The sequence below is a fragment of the Geotrypetes seraphini genome, chromosome 2 (assembly GCF_902459505.1).
Source record: "Geotrypetes seraphini chromosome 2, aGeoSer1.1, whole genome shotgun sequence".
NCBI classification, from domain to species: Eukaryota; Metazoa; Chordata; class Amphibia; order Gymnophiona; family Dermophiidae; genus Geotrypetes; species Geotrypetes seraphini.
Window position 1 is genome coordinate 419,584,448 of NC_047085.1, and position 17,857 is coordinate 419,602,304.

Sequence of the window (17,857 nt, forward strand, 5' to 3'; positions counted from 1 at the left end):
TTTCCATTAGCACTGTGAGGGGTGGGGGGAACCCCTTTTCCCCCCCCCCCCCGACTACATTTACAAGTCCTCATGCTCCCATTGGGGGTGGGGGGATGGAACCCCCCTACTAACATAAGAACATAAGAAACGCCAGTCCGGTGCTCCGCACACGCGGCGGCCCATTTAGGTACTCCTTTTTGGAGACCTGACTTTACCATATCCCTCAATATGATATGCAAGAAGGTGTGCATCCAACTTGCGCTTGAATCCCAGTACACAACCTCTGCCACAACCTCCTCCGGGAGTGCATTCCAAGCACCCACCATTCGCTGTGTGAAACAGAACTTCCTGACATTTGTCCTGAACCTGCTTCCACTCAGTTTCAGGCTATGACCTTTACACTGAAAACTCCCGAACAGCGAAAACGGAGCACGAGGACCTGTAAATGTAGTGGGGGGAGGAGATCCCCCACACACACACCCTCACCGCGGCGGAAGTGGCAGCGTGCAAATGTCGCTGTGGGATTGTCTGCATGCCACAGTCCGGCATTCTTTTGACGGTGTACCGTAGCTGCTGGTCGCACCTTCTCTGACATCACCCTCTTGTTCCAGGGCGGTCAGCACCTGCATGTATGAAGAGTGCAGCCCCCATCATGGCTTTACCCTGTTTGGGCACTGCTGCTGCTGGTCTGGAGAAGCAGTAAGTGGTGGGGGTGGCAGCCGGAGAGAGGTGGGGGAATGTCCTGGTGACCCTGTTTCACAGCAGTTTAAAAACAATGAATGGGAAAACACCCTGCTGAACCAGAAAGTACGCATGTAAGGCTAGACTCAAATAGGGCACTGGTCTTTGACCTAAGGGTCGCCGCATGAGCGGACTGCTGGATATGATGGACCAGTGGTCTGACCCAGCAATGGCAATTCTTATGTGGCCACTGCTGTGTTTGTACACTATAAAGAACAAAAGGAGAAAGCTTGCCTTAACATAAAACAGTGCAACAAGGCAGGCAAGCGAGATGTCTAATCCAAAAATCAGTTACATTTATTGAAAAAAAAAAAAAAGTCCATAAAAACAAGGTCTGCCAATAAAAGTCCCAACAGAGTTGCTTGGTTATTGTAAACTCCATTTCATAAGAGTATACAATAACCAAGCAACTCTGGAATAAGAGGGCATAGGATGAAGTTAAGAGGCGATAGTCTCAGGAGTAATCTAAGGAAATACTTTTTCACAGAAAGGGTGGTAGTTGTGTGGAATAGTTTCCCGATAAAGGTGATGGAGACAAAGACTGTCTGAATTCAAGAAAGCCTGCGATAGTCACTTGGGATCTCTTAGAGAGAGGAAGCAATAATAGTTACTGCGGATGGGCAGACTGGATGGGCCATTTGGCCTTTATCTGCCATCATGTTTCTCTGTTTCTATAAATGTATAGAATTCTAGCACATACAGTCATGTGGAAAAATTAGGACACCCCATGAAATATTCAGTTCTTTCTTAAGAAATGTTCACATATCAATGTCAAATCTTTTTTTTAATTATCTCTGGAAAAGAAAGTGATGTAATTGCAGGTAAACAACATAAATTTACTCATGAAACAAAAGATGTCCCCAAAAATGTGTATTCTAGCTGAGGAATAAATTAGGACACCCGACAGCCTAATAGCTAGTGTTATCCCCTTTGGCTGAAATAAATGCAATAAGACGCTTCTTGTATCCATCTACCAGTCTCTGGCATCGGTCTGAGGAAAGTTTGGCCCACTCTTTCATGTAGACACGATTCTGAGATCGGTGCCGATGTGTGATTGACACACGATTGGAGGCTGTTTTTAAGGTGGACACCGATATCGATGCCAGTTACAGAATCCAGCCCTAAGTGGATGGTGCTGCTGAATATTTTCTCCGACCACTTCGGCACTATCCAGCTTTTCATCTCTTTCCCTCACCCCAGTCCCCTACTACACATCTCTCTCTCTCTCTTCTTCCACAACCTCATTCTCCAGTCTTTCACTAACTCTCCCCTTTCTCTCTTCCCTGTATTCTGCATCTATCCCCCTCTCTCCTCCCCTGTCCTCATTCTCTCATCCTCTCATTCACCCCAGCTCCTTCCCGGTTATTCATCCCCTCTCTTTCTTATGTCTTAATCCCTTCCCCCCCCCATCCCCCCACTATTTTCATTCTCTCTGAAATAACTTCCTGTTTCCTCAGGGGTAGGACATGGTAGAGGGAAGACTGCAGCCAGCGGCAGGCAGCGAATGAAATTGCTGCCACCACCTGGCGACTTCTGAAAAGCAAGTGGAAGTAAACCGGGAAAGGGGTTTGAGAGAGGGGGGGAAGATATTGTGCCGCCTGTGCGGGGGAGGGGGGAGTTGGTACTATGAGGCAGCTGGGGATGTGAATTTGGAGCACTACAGCTGGAGAGTAGGAGTAGCACTGTATACCACATATGTTGCCTCATTCCTGCTCTCCACCACTGTTCATTTCTTTCATCGAGTTGTTTTTTTACTGTAGTATGCCAATCCCTGCTATGTGTCACTACAGCAAAGCCCACTAGTGTCACCATGTTCTGACACATTCAACAGTTGCTAGAGAAGCCATGACCTCAAGTCCCAGAGGCACAGGAGTTACCAAGGTTGTTATTATTAAAAATTTTATACAACGCGTATAAAAATTTCTAAGCAATTACATAATAGAATTGGGGAAAAAGAATATATAAAAACAGATATCAACTTTAACTTATTTGAAGCTCAGGGAAGTAGGGGTAGAACTACAAATTCATACAGAAAAGAAGAACAAAAAGGGATAAAAATAATAGGGTAAAGGGTTAAAAGTTACCAGATTGAGGCTTGAGTTATGAGTTGCAAAATTGCAATATTGTGACTTGTGGGGCATGAAAATTGGGAGACGTTATCTAAGTATATCCAATCTCAAAGGCATCTCTGAAAAGAAAACTCTTCAGGGAGATTTTAAATCTTTCTAACGAAGGTATTCCTAACATTTGCGTACAGTGTTACAGAATACCAGGGATGTGCACCCAAATTGGATGCCAGGAATTATATCTGGTTTCAGCAGGCACATTACATTACATTACATTACATTAGTGATTTCTATTCCGCCATTACCTTGCGGTTCAAGGCGGATTACATTCCAACTAAAAAAAACAGGAATTACATACAAATTAAAAGGAGTTGAATAAGCGATGACATTGAATTTTTTAAGGTAATAAACATTGGATAAAGAGTTACCAAAGGGAATTGGAGGTCTTTAGGAGGTAAGAATATGGTGAGATTATGGGTTTTAGAGAGCATTTGATAGGTAAAAGTGTTGTTAAGAGTAAGAGGTTTTAAGAGTGGGTGTGGTTAGGACTGTTTCAGGGCTTTCTTGAAGAGTATAGTTTTTATTTGTTTTCTGAAAATCTTGTAGTCTGGGGTGGTTAACAGTAGGTTGGAGATTTGGTTATCCATTCTTGCAGCTTGAGTGGCTAGGAGGCCGTCGTATTGTTTTGACCGTTTTACTTCCTTGATCGGGGGAGGTGTGAAAGGGGAGTGCGTTTTTCTATGTCTGGTTGAGGTTGCTTGGATGAGGCGATTGTTTAGGTAGGCTGGGCTATTTCCATTTAGGGTTTTGAATATCATGCAGTAGAATTTAAATAGTATTCTTTCTTGGATTGGTAGCCAGTGTGAGTTGATGTAGGCTTCTGTGATATGATCATGTTTCCTCAGTGAGTAGATGAGTCTCAGAGCAGTATTTTGGATTGTTTGTAGTTGCTTGGTCATCGTGGCAGGGCAGGGGAGGTAGAGGATGTTGCAGTAGTCTAGCAATCCTAGGATTAGGGATTGCACTATGAGCTGGAATTGTGATCTTTCAAAGAATTTCCGGACTTGTCTCAGGTTTCTCATTATTGCAAAGGATTTCTGTATGGTTTTATTTATTTGCAGTTGCATAGTGCAGCATCTGTCTATTGTCACTCCTAGTAGTTTTATGGTGGTTTGGATTGGGTAGTTGATTGAGTTAAGTTCTAAATTGGTTATGGTTGGGACTTTGTCATTTTCGAGGAGGATGAATTTGGTTTTATCTGGGTTGAGTTTTAGTTTGTGTTCTTTCATCCAGGTTGTAACTGTTTCTATTGTTTGGTGTATTATGTTTGTCATGGTGGTCTTTGGCTGATCATATGGTATGATGATGGTGATGTCATCCGCATAACTATAGGTGGTAATGCCTATGTTATCCAGGTATGCCCCGAGAGAGGCAGTGTATAGGTTGAAGAGAGTAGGGGATAATGGGGATCCCTGTGGTACGCCGCAAGGGTTTGACCAAGGATCTGATTTTTCTTTGTTTGATTTTACTCTGTAGGTTCTGGATTTTAGGAAGCCTTCAAACCAAGAATATACTGTATCTGAGATACCTATTGCATCCAAGATTTGGAGAAGGATGTTATGATCAACTAGGTCGAATGCTGCAGTTAGGTCCAGTTGTATGAGAAGCATTTTTTTTCCTGTGCTGAGGTGTTGTCTGGCTGTGTCCATAAGGGAGCCCAGGAGTGTCTCTGTGCTGAAGTTAGTTCTGAATCCTGATTGCATGGGGTGGAGTAGGTTATGGTCATCTAGATAGTTTGTGAGGAGTTTGGCTACTAGGCCTTCTGTAATTTTGACATATAGCGGTATAGAGGCAATGGGTCTGAAGTTGGATGGTTGGTCTGTTGGTCCTTTTGGGTCTTTTTGAATTGGGGTGATGATAATTTCGCTGAAGTCAGTAGGGAAAAAGCCATCTTTGAGTGTTGTTTGTATCCATTGCAGAAGTAGAGTACGGAATTTTATACTGGAGGTGGTAAGGAGATATGCTGGACAGTGGTTGAGGTCACAGGAGGCGTGGCTGTATTTTTTGTAGAGTTTATTGAATTCGGACCATTGTATGTTGGGGAATTGAGACCATGTTCTGTCCGCTGTAGTAGATTCTTTATCCGTGGGTTGGGTTGTGATTTCGTTTAGGTGGGATGGGGTAAAGTTGGGGGTGGCTCTGGCGTTAGTGATTTTGTTCTTGAAATGGTCTGCTAGAAGGGTGGCAGAGGGGGTTGGGTTGTTGTTGGTTATCGTGTAGGGTTTGGTGTCCGTTAGGTCTTTTAATATTTTGAATAGTTTTTTGGTATCTTGGGTTTCTGGCACATTCCTGGCACCCAAATATAAGCCTTCATTGTATTATGTTCAGCATTATTTTGCTGGTATAAACAGTGAATTTCTCCAATTGGTTGGCCAAGTTTTTTCCTTCCAAATCTGTTGCCATGATAGCACCTTCTGAGCCTTTGATTAATTAAATTGGAATATCATTAATACCACGTGACTTTTTTGGATAAAGTTTTTAATTGCTGCTATGACTTCTTTTCAAATATCTGGTTCTTCATTGGCATCAGTTTCCAGTTCAATTTCCCCAATGTTATCCTCATTGCCTTTTTTGTATAAATTTTCTGTATATTCTATCTATCTTTTTTAAATGCTTTCTGGATCATTCAATATCATTCCATTGGTGTCTTTAAGCATCTCCAATCAAGGTTGGAATTTCTGCCCCAATCTCTTTGATACGCTAATCTGGTTTTTCTGTTTACATGTTCCAATTTAATTTTCTCACAAATATCCTTGAGATATTGTCTTGTCAAACTTAACGTTGAAACATTTGGTTTATTTGTGATACTTTTTCTCTATCACCAGAAAATTTAGTTTGTCTTATTTATTTAAAAACTTTTATACCGCCAGAAACTCAGGCCCTCCTTTACAAAGGCGCGCTAAGCGTTTTAGCTAACGCGTCCATAGGATAACATGCATTCATTAGCATTTAGCGTGTGTTTAGCGTGCGCTACAATTTAGCGCACACTAAAAAGCGTGGAGGGGCATAATTTAAAAAAACATCTAAGTCCCCTTTTGGCCTAAGGCCCTAAACGTTGAAAGTAGAAGCAGGGAAAATGTTCATTATAAAAAAAAAAACATCCAAAAGGAGGTTTTTTTTTATAATGGCCTGCCTCTACGTTCAGCTGTTTAAACACCCAGACCACCACTACGTCTACACTAACACCATATAATCAACCTAATAAAAGCCTAAGTCCCAAACGCCCAAAACAAGGGCTTTTAGGCAAAGGAGGGGCCAGTCCTTCGCCTAAAAGCCGGATTCTGTAACTGGTGTTTGTCAAAAACAACACCTGTTACAAAATCCACCCCACCCCTGCAACAATCTGACCAAGAGGGAGCCCAAGCCCTCCTGGCCTGGCGACTGCCCACCCCGCCGAAATGATCGCTGATCCAATCGGGCCAGGAGGGAGCCCAAGCCCTCCTGGCCCGGTGACTGCCCACCCCGCCAAAACGATCCGGGCAGGAGGGATCCCAGGCCCTCCTGCCCTGACGCAGCCCCCCCACAACTGCCCCCCTCGAGCCCCCATTCGGCCTGCCGAAAACCTCCCTCCACCCGCCAACCCCTCGACACCCCCCTCCGTACCTGAAAAAAGTTGATCGGACGGACGGGTCCCAAGCCCGGCCGGCCGGCCCGCCATCCTCAGAATGGCGGGCCTTAGGGCCTGATTGGCCCAGGTGCTTCAAATCCCGCCCACAGGTGGGGCCTGAGCACCTGGGCCAAACGGAATTGGCCCAGTAGTCTTGGGCCCCTCCTGTGGGCGGGGCCTTAGGCACATGGGCCCAACCCAGCCCTCTGCAGCAAGGTATTTATGGTCACATTCGGTGGGGATCATTTCAGAGGGAAAATTGGAGGGTCAGCGGGGGTTCAGTGGTTTGGCTACGTGGCGGCGGCAGGGGGGATGCATGGCTGCCTATGACTAGAGTTTATTTTCAGGGGTAGGGCTTATTTTCGGGGAAACATGGTACTACTTATCATTTCTATAGCACTGCTAGATCTATGCAGTGCTTTCCGTTAAACATGTAAGAGACAATCCCTGCTCAATAGAGCTTATAATCTAATTAAAACAGACAAACAGGACATATAGGGGTTGGAGAATTTCTCACAGAAGGAATGATAAAACCAGATATGGGTACTCTACAAGTGAGTGGGAGTTAGGAGTTAAAAGCAACCTCAAAAAAGTAAGTTTTTAGTCTAGATTTGAACACTGCCAGAGACAGAGCTTGACATACCAACTTAGTCTGTTCCAGGCATACAGTGCAGCAAGATAGAAAGTAGACCTATAAAGAATTCCCCTTTAGGTGTGCATTTCTCAGTAGTGCACATTATTATTGGCAAATGCCATTCCCTTCAAATAGCTGTCCATCCCTAGTTCTCATGAAACTGGGAATATATGAAATACAGCAAAATTCTAACTTCTATGCAAAGAAATGTTCTTTTATGAGCCCTGATGCTACAGTTCTTACTACAGATTCTAGCTGCTAGTCCTGGAAGGATGCCAAGAAAATGAGCAGATCATTAGAAAAGCAACCATATATTATCACCTGCCCGAACAGATGTAAAGCGTAGATAGTTGTAAAGAAGAAAACTGTAGAAAAATAAATCATAAATCGTGGAGTCCTTAATTTTCACTGTTCCCCTTGTTTTAAGCTCACTATAGCACAAACTGTTCTGAAGCACTTCAAGCGTGGTTCTGTCCGTTGCACCGGAATACAATGACGTCAACCACATTTGTTTTTAGAAGACTTCTAATTTCACACTTTACGGCTTTAAAATATATGTGTCTGAATAGACTATTTTCATTAGGATTCAGTAATCAGGTTTAAACATGCTTGGAAATGCTCCATATTCTTTGGCAATGGGAAATAAAATACAGCTGGGTATAATGTTTCACACAATTAACTATGTAATTGTAACATTTTGCACTGCTTGGTAAAACCTGCTCTGACCCCATTAGTTTAACGCATAAATTTACGATATTTGAGGCTGATGTGAACGAGTCCCTTTCAGAATACAAGTTTATCTATGTAAATAATATACCTAAACTAAACTAAACCTTGGGTTTATATACCGCATCATCTCCACAACGTAGAGCTCGGCACGGTTTACAGGAATTGGGAAAGAACGGAACTCCAATGGAATTATAGAAAAAGTATGAAGAGAGGTTAGAGGGCTTAGTATATCAGAGAGGGAATGAAAAATTACATTTTAGAGAACAGCCAAGTTTTCAGATGCTTACGGAATAGTTGAAGTCTCTTAAAGTGTATGCTGATTCTGAAGAGTTTTTGAAATATACTGTATTTAAGAAACACCAGGTTGGGGGGGGGGGGCATGTCTTGGCAGCTCACCATGATGGACGCGTAATCGCTTCGTTCCTCAGCTCCGGGTGTCCTTCGGGTATATAGTTAAATTGCGATTTCCTTTTTTTAACGGTGAAAATTGAAGAGGAAGGAGAGTTGTGATATAAGATGACTTCAACTTGGCAAACCAAGCTCGAAACAGCATTCGTGGGAGGAAATGCGAAGAGATTAAAGGCGGACCTGCCAACTCCCGCCAGAGTTCCGCTTCCAAATTGTTGGGTATACTGGGGGGGAGGGATATAAATATTTGATATGAATTATATTTTGATAGAATATTAAGTGATGTTAAAGTGTAAAATGTTTTTATGTAATGTTACACTTACTGAAGGTTTTAAAATGAATAAATAATTTTTTTTTAAAAACCCACCAGGTGCCATTCACACATGTAAAAAGCAGATTTGCACATGCAGATCTTGATATGTGTATAAATAGTGATTTTAGAAAAGGCATTGTTTGTATGCATATGTGGCATTATGCAGACATTTAACAAGGACGTCCAAAGTCAGACTTGGATGCACTATCGAAAATGGCCCTCCACGGATTTAAAGTTTTGAAATGAATTTAATACTATTGCAGACCTTGTTGAGGTAATCCATTTCTCTGGACTGCATTCTTATGACTCTCAGGGCAGAATGCACAAAGCTTCGGCAGACTGGTAAAAACTATCAGTTTGGGAATGATTTGGGGTTTCTGGGGCATGCCCAGAAAATAGCTGGTAAAGGGGGAGGAATAGTGCCTGATGCCTGCACACAAAAGCTAAGTAGTCGCCACAGCTCAGGTCCAGTACAGTTCCCAATCGTAGAAGCTCCAGAGAACATAAGAACATAAGAATTGCCACTGCTGGGTCAGACCAGTGGTCCATCGTGCCCATCAGTCCGCTCACGCTGCGGCCCCTAGGTCAAAGACCAGTGCCCTAACTGAGATTAGCCTTACCTGCGTACGTTCCAGTTCAGCAGGAACTTGTCTAACTTTGTCATGAATCCCTGGAGGGTGTTTTCCCCTATAACAGCCTCCAGAAGAGCGTCCCAGTTTTCTACCACTCTTTGGGTGAAGAAGAACTTCCTTACGTTTGTACGGAATCTATCCCCTTTCAATTTTAGAGAGTGCCCTCTCGTTCTTCCTACCTTGGAGAGTGTGGACAACCTGTCCTTATCTACTAAGTCTATTCCCTTCAGTACCTTGAATATTTCAATCATGTCCCCTCTCAATCTCTGTTCGAGGGAGAAAGACCCAGTTCCTCTAATCTTTCACTGTACGGAGTTTTGTTTTGGGGTTTGTTGGGTTTTTTATTTTTTTTGGGGGGGGGTTGTTTCTTAGCCTAAAAACGAATGCAGCTGTTGTGGTGTATGTCCCATATGTACGGGACATACACTCATACAAGATAAGCACAAAAAGCTACCAGCAACTCCAAACCTGCTGGAAAATTTTGCCCCAAAAGAGGTGGGCTTTCCCTTCTGTGCATTACAAGGAGTGCTCATTCTAATACTAATGAGCTCCTTATAATGCATTTGCATAGGGTTCTTGATAACTGCTACCGCCATTAGTAGAAGCCCCCAAGAATCCTTTTGAGCATCGGAGGCTGAGCTGCCATAGAAGATAATCTCCCACTCAGAAAGCTTCACCACCACCACCATCCAGCATGTGTGTGTCTGTCTGTCTGTCTCCCCTTCTATTCACCATCTTCTCTCATGTTTCTCTCTCTCTTTCTCCTAACCTTCATGCATCTCCTCTCTTGTGTCTCTCCACCCATCCCACCATCCAGCATTGCCCCTTTCTGTCTGTTTCTCTCTGTCCCTGGCATTCAGCTTTTCCTGTGTGTGTCTCGCTCTCTTTTCTCTCTTTCCCCTTCAGCATTGGCCATGTCTCTCTCCCTTCCCTATCTAACATTGCCTGTTTCTCTCTCTCTCTTCTCCACCAGCATTGCCCCATCTTTTTCTATCCACCCATACAGTATTGCCCCTGTCTCTCTCTCTCTCTCTACTCCATTCCGTCCAGCATTTGTCTCTCCGTACCCCATCCAGCATTGCCTCACTAAAGCATCTCTTTCTCTCTCTCTCTTTCTCCCTCACCATTCAGCATTGCTCCACTGGAGTGTTTCTGTCCTCCACCTAGCATTGCTCTTGCCTCTCTCTTTCTCTCTGCATCCCTGGTGCTGCTTCTGTCTCTCCCTCCGCTACTCCCCAAGCCACCTGACAGCATATGGGAGTTTCTATACTCTCCCTCGCATTACCATCTCTGCTGGGCTCATAGTATTAATTATATAGCAAAGCCTTGAAGACCACAGCTCTCTGGACATTGTAGCTGCTTCCTCCAAGCCAGCCCAACTTCCTACGATATTACTTTCTCTTTTGGAAGAGAAGGGCTGGCCTGGAGGAAGCAGCCACAGTGTGCAGAGCCACGGTCCCACGCAGCTTTGCTGTATATTTACCACCATGGGCAGCAGAGATGGCAACTGGGGAGAAAAAATAAAAACTGCTGCATGCTGGTGAGTGGCCTAGGGAAGGAAGCAGGCAGGGAAAGTCATGGTTTGAACAAGGGAAGTTTAGTCTTCTCAAGCCTCTTATACTGGGTGCCCAAGCTGCTACAGATCCTACTTTTAAATCATTTTCTTTTTGAAGCACAGATGCTTCTCCATAGGGTTATCCGATTTCCTGTTGAAAAAAAGAGAACATGTTGCCCCACCCCATTCTACCCCAGCCCTGCCCTGTTCTGCCCTAGCCCCGCCCCCACATGTACCTTGTGTCTCCTTCCCCAAGCTCTGGGCCATGTCTAGAGGGCCTCCGTGCATGCATGAATGTTGACACAATGACATCACACTCATGCACGCACATATGGGATATCATCACATCAATATCCATGCATGTGCAGAGGTCCTCCAGACGTGGCCCTGAACTCGGGGCCTTCCAAAACCTGGACAAATTTCCAAAAAATATCTTCCTACTTGGGGCAATGACACCAATAATGCTTCACAATATTCATTCCTACCAGAATACCTGGCCTTGGTCATACGTGCAAAATACTGTACAGATAAACCCTAAGAAAATGCAGGCCCAAAAACCAAAAGTCTTACCTTTTTGTCTGGTGATTTTATTTTTCTATTCAACTGTCTGTGTTCTAAACTCTGTTTCCTGGGCTGTCTTACCCATCTGCTGTTTTTCTCTCCTTCACTTTTTGCCCTACATCCATCTTTAGCATTAACTTCTTTCAACTTTCTTTCATTTTTCTGCTTCCTCCTCAAATCTATCTACTTTTCTATGTCTTCTCTTCCAATCTATCCATCTCCTCCTTCTCTCTGCTCTTCCCCACTATCCATGTGTGTCATCTCCTCCCCTATTCTCATCTATCCATAAACAGCATTTCTTCCATTTTCTTCCCTTCCCCACTCCTCCCATCCCTATGCAACATCTCCTTCCTCACTCTCCCCTTCTCCTTCTCCTTCTCCACCCATCCCATCCCTGTACACCATGTCCTCCCTATCTCTCCCCTTCCCCTTCAGTCCTGTGTACCATCTCCTCCCTCTCTTTCCCTCTCCTATGGTCTGACATCTGTCTTCCACCTTTCTGCCTCCTATGGTCTGACATCTGTCTTCCCCCTTTCCGCCTCCTATGTCTGGGATCTTTATCATCTTTCCCAACCCAAAAGATATGCAGGCATAGAAAAAATAATCAGTTCACCGAGAAATACCTTCTTGTGTCATAAAACTCAAAAAGTATATCTCAAATGTACTCCTGGTGTATATCGTTTACTGTTGTCTTGTTATATTGACCTTAGCAAAGGAGGAAAAGTCTCAGATCCCCATTTGCTTACAAGCGCAAAGCTGAAAAAAGCATACTAGGCAAGGAAATAACTTCATAGGCTGAATAACCTCCTGCTTGAGCAAAACTTATAAACCTTACAGTCATGCAAACAATGCTTCAATGTACATTCAAACTGTGAGCGGTCAAAAAAGAATCAGTCACTTATTTTTGCTTGAGCCGCTGTGCTGTTAGTACTGTTGGTACTGTGTGTTATTAGTACTGTGTCCCCCACTTCCGATGACAGCTAGCTGGGCATTTCGCCGTTGGGCTGCGTCAGGGCGTGGGACTTCTCACCTTCAAAGAAAAAAATCATTAACAGTCAGCCAGTGTGTTTATGTAAGGAATAAAAACTTACTCCTTACACCAAGATAATAAAATTTACTGTCGGCGCTATGATTTAACGCTCACTCGTAAGGCAAAGATGACTGAAGTTCTGAGCAGCATTTAATACTTGCAGCGTCATGACATCACTGCTGATGTGTTGTTACAGCGGCGGGAAGGCAAACTGGTTTTAAGTCTCAGTGAAAAAGTGGACATCCTTCCTGCCATGGACAGCTTCAGGGGTTCCGACAAGAGGAAGTGGGCATCCCCCCTGCCTTGGACTGTATCAGTAGGGTTCGCCATTGCGGCAGGAGAAATTGGGCATTCCTACTGTGGACATTTGGGGGGGAGCTTCTGCGGTTCTGGCAGGAGGGAGTGGGCATCCCTCCTGCCTTGGACTGTGTAGGGAGGGTTCGCTATTGTGGCAGGAAGAATTGGGCACTTCTTCTGCCACGGACATTTGGGGGGCTTTGGGGGTTTTGGCAGGGAGGAGTGGGCATCCCTTCTGCCGGCCAACTTTGCAGGGGGGCCGGTTTCCTGCTGCGGCTGCTAAACTGATCGTGGCAGGGAGATTCCCTTGCCACAATCGGCTCAGCGACCACCTCTATTTGAAATGTAGACTGGCATTTTACTGGCCTACATTTCAGGCACCTATTGCGGTCCTATGGAGATGCCTAGGGCCGCCTAAGCTCACCTAAGGCCACTTCCAGGTGAAACCACGCCTAGCCTTGGATGAGCTTAATCATCTATATGTGTCTCCCTCAACAGCGACAGATGCCTACTGTGTAGGCGGCCTACTTCAGGGTGTTTTTTTTAAAATGTGCATCCCAATTGGCTGGTTAGACAGAGGTAAGGACACCATTTATAAAATTTGGCCCTGAATGTGCAGAACCTGAGCTCTTTTATTAATGCTTGAGGCCATGGATCAGAGAATTTGCAACCTTTACTCAGCTCTTTCCTTAAATATGCCTGGCTTTCTTTCACATTTCTATGGTTCTGTGGTAATCTAAAATGTTCTGCATATGAAGTAAATGCAGTTGAAGGACTCACATGTATGTAAGTATTCATAAACCTGCTTAAAATATGTCTTTAATTTTTTTTCACGTTGTTTAGGTGCAGGGAGCACTGAAAAGACAGTGGATGCAGTACAAAACCCAATGGGGTCAAAGGCGAAGGGAACACTGTTCCATGAGATCCACATCCTGCACAGCAACATCCATTACTGAAGTCCCAATCTACCTTTACCATCATGATTCTAACAGTGAACAGTTAAATGGAAAATATGGCGAGGACTCGGAAATCACAGCCTTAAAATCTGGAGAAACGTATGCCTGAGATGGAAAACAGGACCTGAGTAGATCAATATTCACCCATTCTTGAGAGAAAAATCTAGATTTGAGCCTCACTCCGTAAAGCTAGCTAGTCGACAGGATTAACCATATCTAAAGTGAAAAAGGCCTTGGCCTCAGTGGCACTAAGTAAGCTCGCAAAGTCGGTCATACTTACTGCCCTGCTGAAATAAGGAGATTTCTGCAGAGATACCTGGAATTTCCAAGGCTGTTATTATTCTGCAAATTGTGGATATAAAAAACAAAGATAAATGTAGTTGTAGCTCTACAAATACACTGACCAAGGAATTGATTAAAACAACTGGAAGTTGTTTCTCTATGTGACTAAATATTGAATGATTAAAAAGAAAAGGAAAAAAAAGGCACCAGCTAAGTGTCCACTCCAAGCCAAATACATAACAAATCCCAAGAGAACAGCTGTTACTAAATATGTACTTCTTTGTTAGATGCTTCAGAACAAGACATTGCACTTCAGGTTTGCTTAATTAATACTTTCTTATATCTTGGACAACTGAGAAAAACCCTAACCCCCTCCCCCTCCCCCTCCCCCCCCCCAACCATTGGAATAGAATACAATTCTGACATTAGTGGATGAACAGTATGGAAAGGAGCTTAAAAATACAATGAGGAGATTGAAATTGAAGAAAGGAAGAGCAAGTTTCTTCTCATTTACTTCTAATTCCACCTAAGAAGTATTTATACCTTTTGTTGCATAGCATTTAGTAGGTGTTTGATACAGCTCACTTTAAAAGTGAAACTGTTGTTCTAACAAGACTATACTTTTTGTTATACATGCAGTCCCCGAGTTACAGACACCCAACTATAGTACGACTCATACTTAAGAATGCAGTTACAGCTTCATTTGATTTCACTGAGCAGGATTTCCAGTAGGGCATCGACTCCTACACTTCTTCAGAAGATTCAGAAATGATGCATGGTCACATTAAGTACAGTGTGTGGTTGTGCATGCTATACCTTAGAGAGAACACTTGTGAAAGCTGGGAGCAGAGGTAGGCAGCAAGAATCTTAAAATCTACAAGTTCTGAGTTGCATGCAAATCCAACTTAAGAACAGCTTTAAAAGCGTAACTCGTTCTTAAGCCAGGGACTGCCTGTATTGAAAGTATGTAATAACCTTCACAATGACGAGCACTTCTATAACTGGGCAAGTGCACCTTGTGTGCGTAAATGCACAGAAAAGTTGCACTTAATGCACATAAGTGTACAACATTTTATACTTTAAGGTAGCATGTCACTGCAAGGGGGGGTGCACCTGGGCAGAGCATGGGAGGAGCATGGGTTGTAGAATACCATCAGTTATCCCCCCAGCTTCAGTATAGGTTATTCAGATTTGGGCGCAGATCCCAGATCCATACATAAACGAATAAACCAGATGACTCCAATAACTATTTGTTAGCATCTAACAAGCACTTAATTGGCAGTAATGAGGAGTTATGGGGCTCATTTCCAAAAGAGAAAAATGTCCAAAATGTGGCATAAAGTGGCAGATGGAAGTTTTTCTCGTCAAACTGTCCAAGTCACTATTTTCCAAACCTATTTTTTAAGACGGATTTCTATGCTGTTCCTCTGCAGTTCATCTAAATCTCAAGAGGGCCTGTTATGGGATGAACTAGAGCGGGCTTATGACTTGGACGTTTTTCTGCCATAAGCAAACATTTTAGACAACGTCCAGGGCTACTCTGCTGGGATGTCTGTGCGGCCAGTCTACTGCAAATGTTTTTTCCCCCCCCCCCCCCCCATATGTGTTTTTTGTTTGGATGTTTTATTTTTTGAAAATGGTCAATAAAAATAGACGCAGTAAGGGCGACCATGTCTAGAAAGGTCATTTTTTAAAAAAATTTACAAATAGACGTTTTGCGGTTTCGAAAATGACCATTTTCTCTACCTGATTTTTGGACACACTTCACAAAACATGCAAACTCGGACATAGACATCATATCAAAAATGACCCTCCACATATAGATCTGCCCTGTGTCCTATTCTATATCATGTGCACTTCAGTTTCATAGTGTGCAACTCAAAAGGGAGTGTGGCTATGGGAGGGACATGGATGGGTCAGGGACATTCCCAGAAATTAGGCACAGTGTTATACAATACCTGCATTTGTGTGCCTAACTGCCATTAGGTTGGTATGAGCCCTTACACCAGCTTTTGGCAGGCACCAGTGCTCACACCTAAAATTAGGTACAAGAAATGTGCCAAAGCTAGTATTCTGTGAAGAACACCCTTTACAAAATACTATCATACTGCATCTTAGTGAACCTGGCCCTGTGTGTATAGCATGGAACACTTGAGTGCACTCATTTTAGCCTGGCATAAACTATTACACCTATCTTTAGGCATGCAAGGCTGTCTTACATTAGCATTCTATTATCGATCTAGCACGTGGAATTGGCATATCTGACTGGAGTCATTCAGTTGTAAAATTTGCCCTAGACTTTCCAGTTATTCTGTAGAGTAATTTTTTTTTTTTTTTAGTGCTTACATCTGTGTAAATTCCAGAAATATCTTTTACTCGTGGACTTTACTCTAAATTTTCAAAGTTAAATTATATGTATATTTTCCCTGTGAACTTTATCCCTGGAAAGCTATCCGCACACCTTGATACTTGCTAGTTTAGCATGGATAGCTTTTCCAAAGAAAATAAGGGCATATTTTTGAAAATTCAACCCTATGCATGTAAAGATTAAGCCTTTCGCAGCCCCCTCCCCCAATCTTCTCAATACTTGGAAGCAATATGGGGCTCATAATTGAAAGAGAAAAAATGTCCAAAAACCGGCCTAAGTCGGCACTTGGACAAACATTTCTCAAAAACGTCCAAGTGCCGAAATTAAAAACGGGTTTTGGACGTATTTCTAAACGACCTAGGCCTTCATAGTGCCGTTCAACGTCCAACGCTAAATGGGGCGTTTTGGGAGGCGTGTCGAGGGAGGGAGTTGGGCAGGACGTGGGCTGGCTTAGACTTAGTCATACAGCATGTATAACTGAAAGTTATACAGCCCAGGATCAACGGAACTTGGACGTTGTGACTTAGACCATGTAAAACATGGTCTAAGTCACAAAAACCCACATAAACTCACCAGATAAGCACTGCAAACACATAACACAGACCCCCACACACTACCCCAGTGATCACCAACCTCCTCCCCCACCCCCATAAAAATTTTATTCACAACTTTAAATTTCAGCCTCCAGACCATCATCACCTGGCAGCCGGGCATAGGAAAGCCTAGTCCTCCAGCACAGAGGCAGCTTAAGTCGTCTTGGGGGTGGATTAGGGACCCATAGAGAGGAGGACCCATACCCATAAGCCCCTGTAATCACTGCATTGATACTTAAACATGTGCACTGCCCTATACACCCCCAAAACCCAATTTTTACTAGCATATAAGTGGCTCCTGCAGCCATAAGGGCTATTGGTTTGGTAGATAAGTGGGTCTAGGGGATTCTGGAGGTGGTTTGGGGGGCTCACTGTGACCTATAAGGGAGCTGTAGTGAGGAGAAGCCATGGCACCCTTTTTGTGAAGTTCACAGCAGTGCCCTGTAAGGTACCCCACTATTTAGGTGGCATGTCTGGGTGTTCAGTCCATCACTTTGCAGCCCCCTCCCATGTCCAACAGGGCTTGTTCTAGGCGTTTTGGACTTGGACGGAAAGTTGGACAGAAATGTAGTATAAAGAAGGACGATTTAGTGGCTTGGACGATCAGATCAGCAGGACGTATAATTAGATGATTTTTGAAAGTAAAAAAAAGTTGGACATCTCTTTCAGAAATGTGTCTTAGGCTCTTTTTAACTTTGGACGACTTGCCAGATGGACGTAAACGGACTTAGACGTCCCTTTCGATTATGCCCCTCCAAACATGTAAGTTTACCCACTGATAGGGTAGCAGTTTTGCAAGAACCCATTTCTGCAGATAAAGCAGCTTCCCTATAGATATGCACCAAAGACTATTTTCAAAGTCTCTTAAAAGGGCAAATAGAAAACCATCCATCCATACAAACTGACCTATCTGTAAATTGCCATTACTCTAAATATGCACAAGCTTCTATAAAACTGTCTCTCAAACTTCTTTAGTTTCGATACACTAAACGGAGCAAATGTTTTTCGTGGCACATTATAATTGAAATTATAAAATTGCAAAA

The 17,857-nt window shown here is 43.5% G+C and overlaps 1 protein-coding gene across 10 annotated transcripts in view; it reads left to right on the top strand.

Moving 5' to 3' along the window:
• Window positions 1-16,486, top strand: part of CALCR (calcitonin receptor) — a 587,401-nt gene extending 570,915 nt beyond the window's left edge. For all 10 annotated transcript variants that reach the window (XM_033931114.1, XM_033931117.1, XM_033931112.1 and 7 more), the window contains one exon: window positions 13,459-16,486. In XM_033931114.1, coding sequence (XP_033787005.1) covers window positions 13,459-13,680 — 222 coding nt within the window. In that variant the 3' untranslated portion in view covers window positions 13,681-16,486. The remainder of the gene's footprint in view (window positions 1-13,458) is intronic.
• The last annotated feature ends 1,371 nt before the right edge of the window (window positions 16,487-17,857 follow it).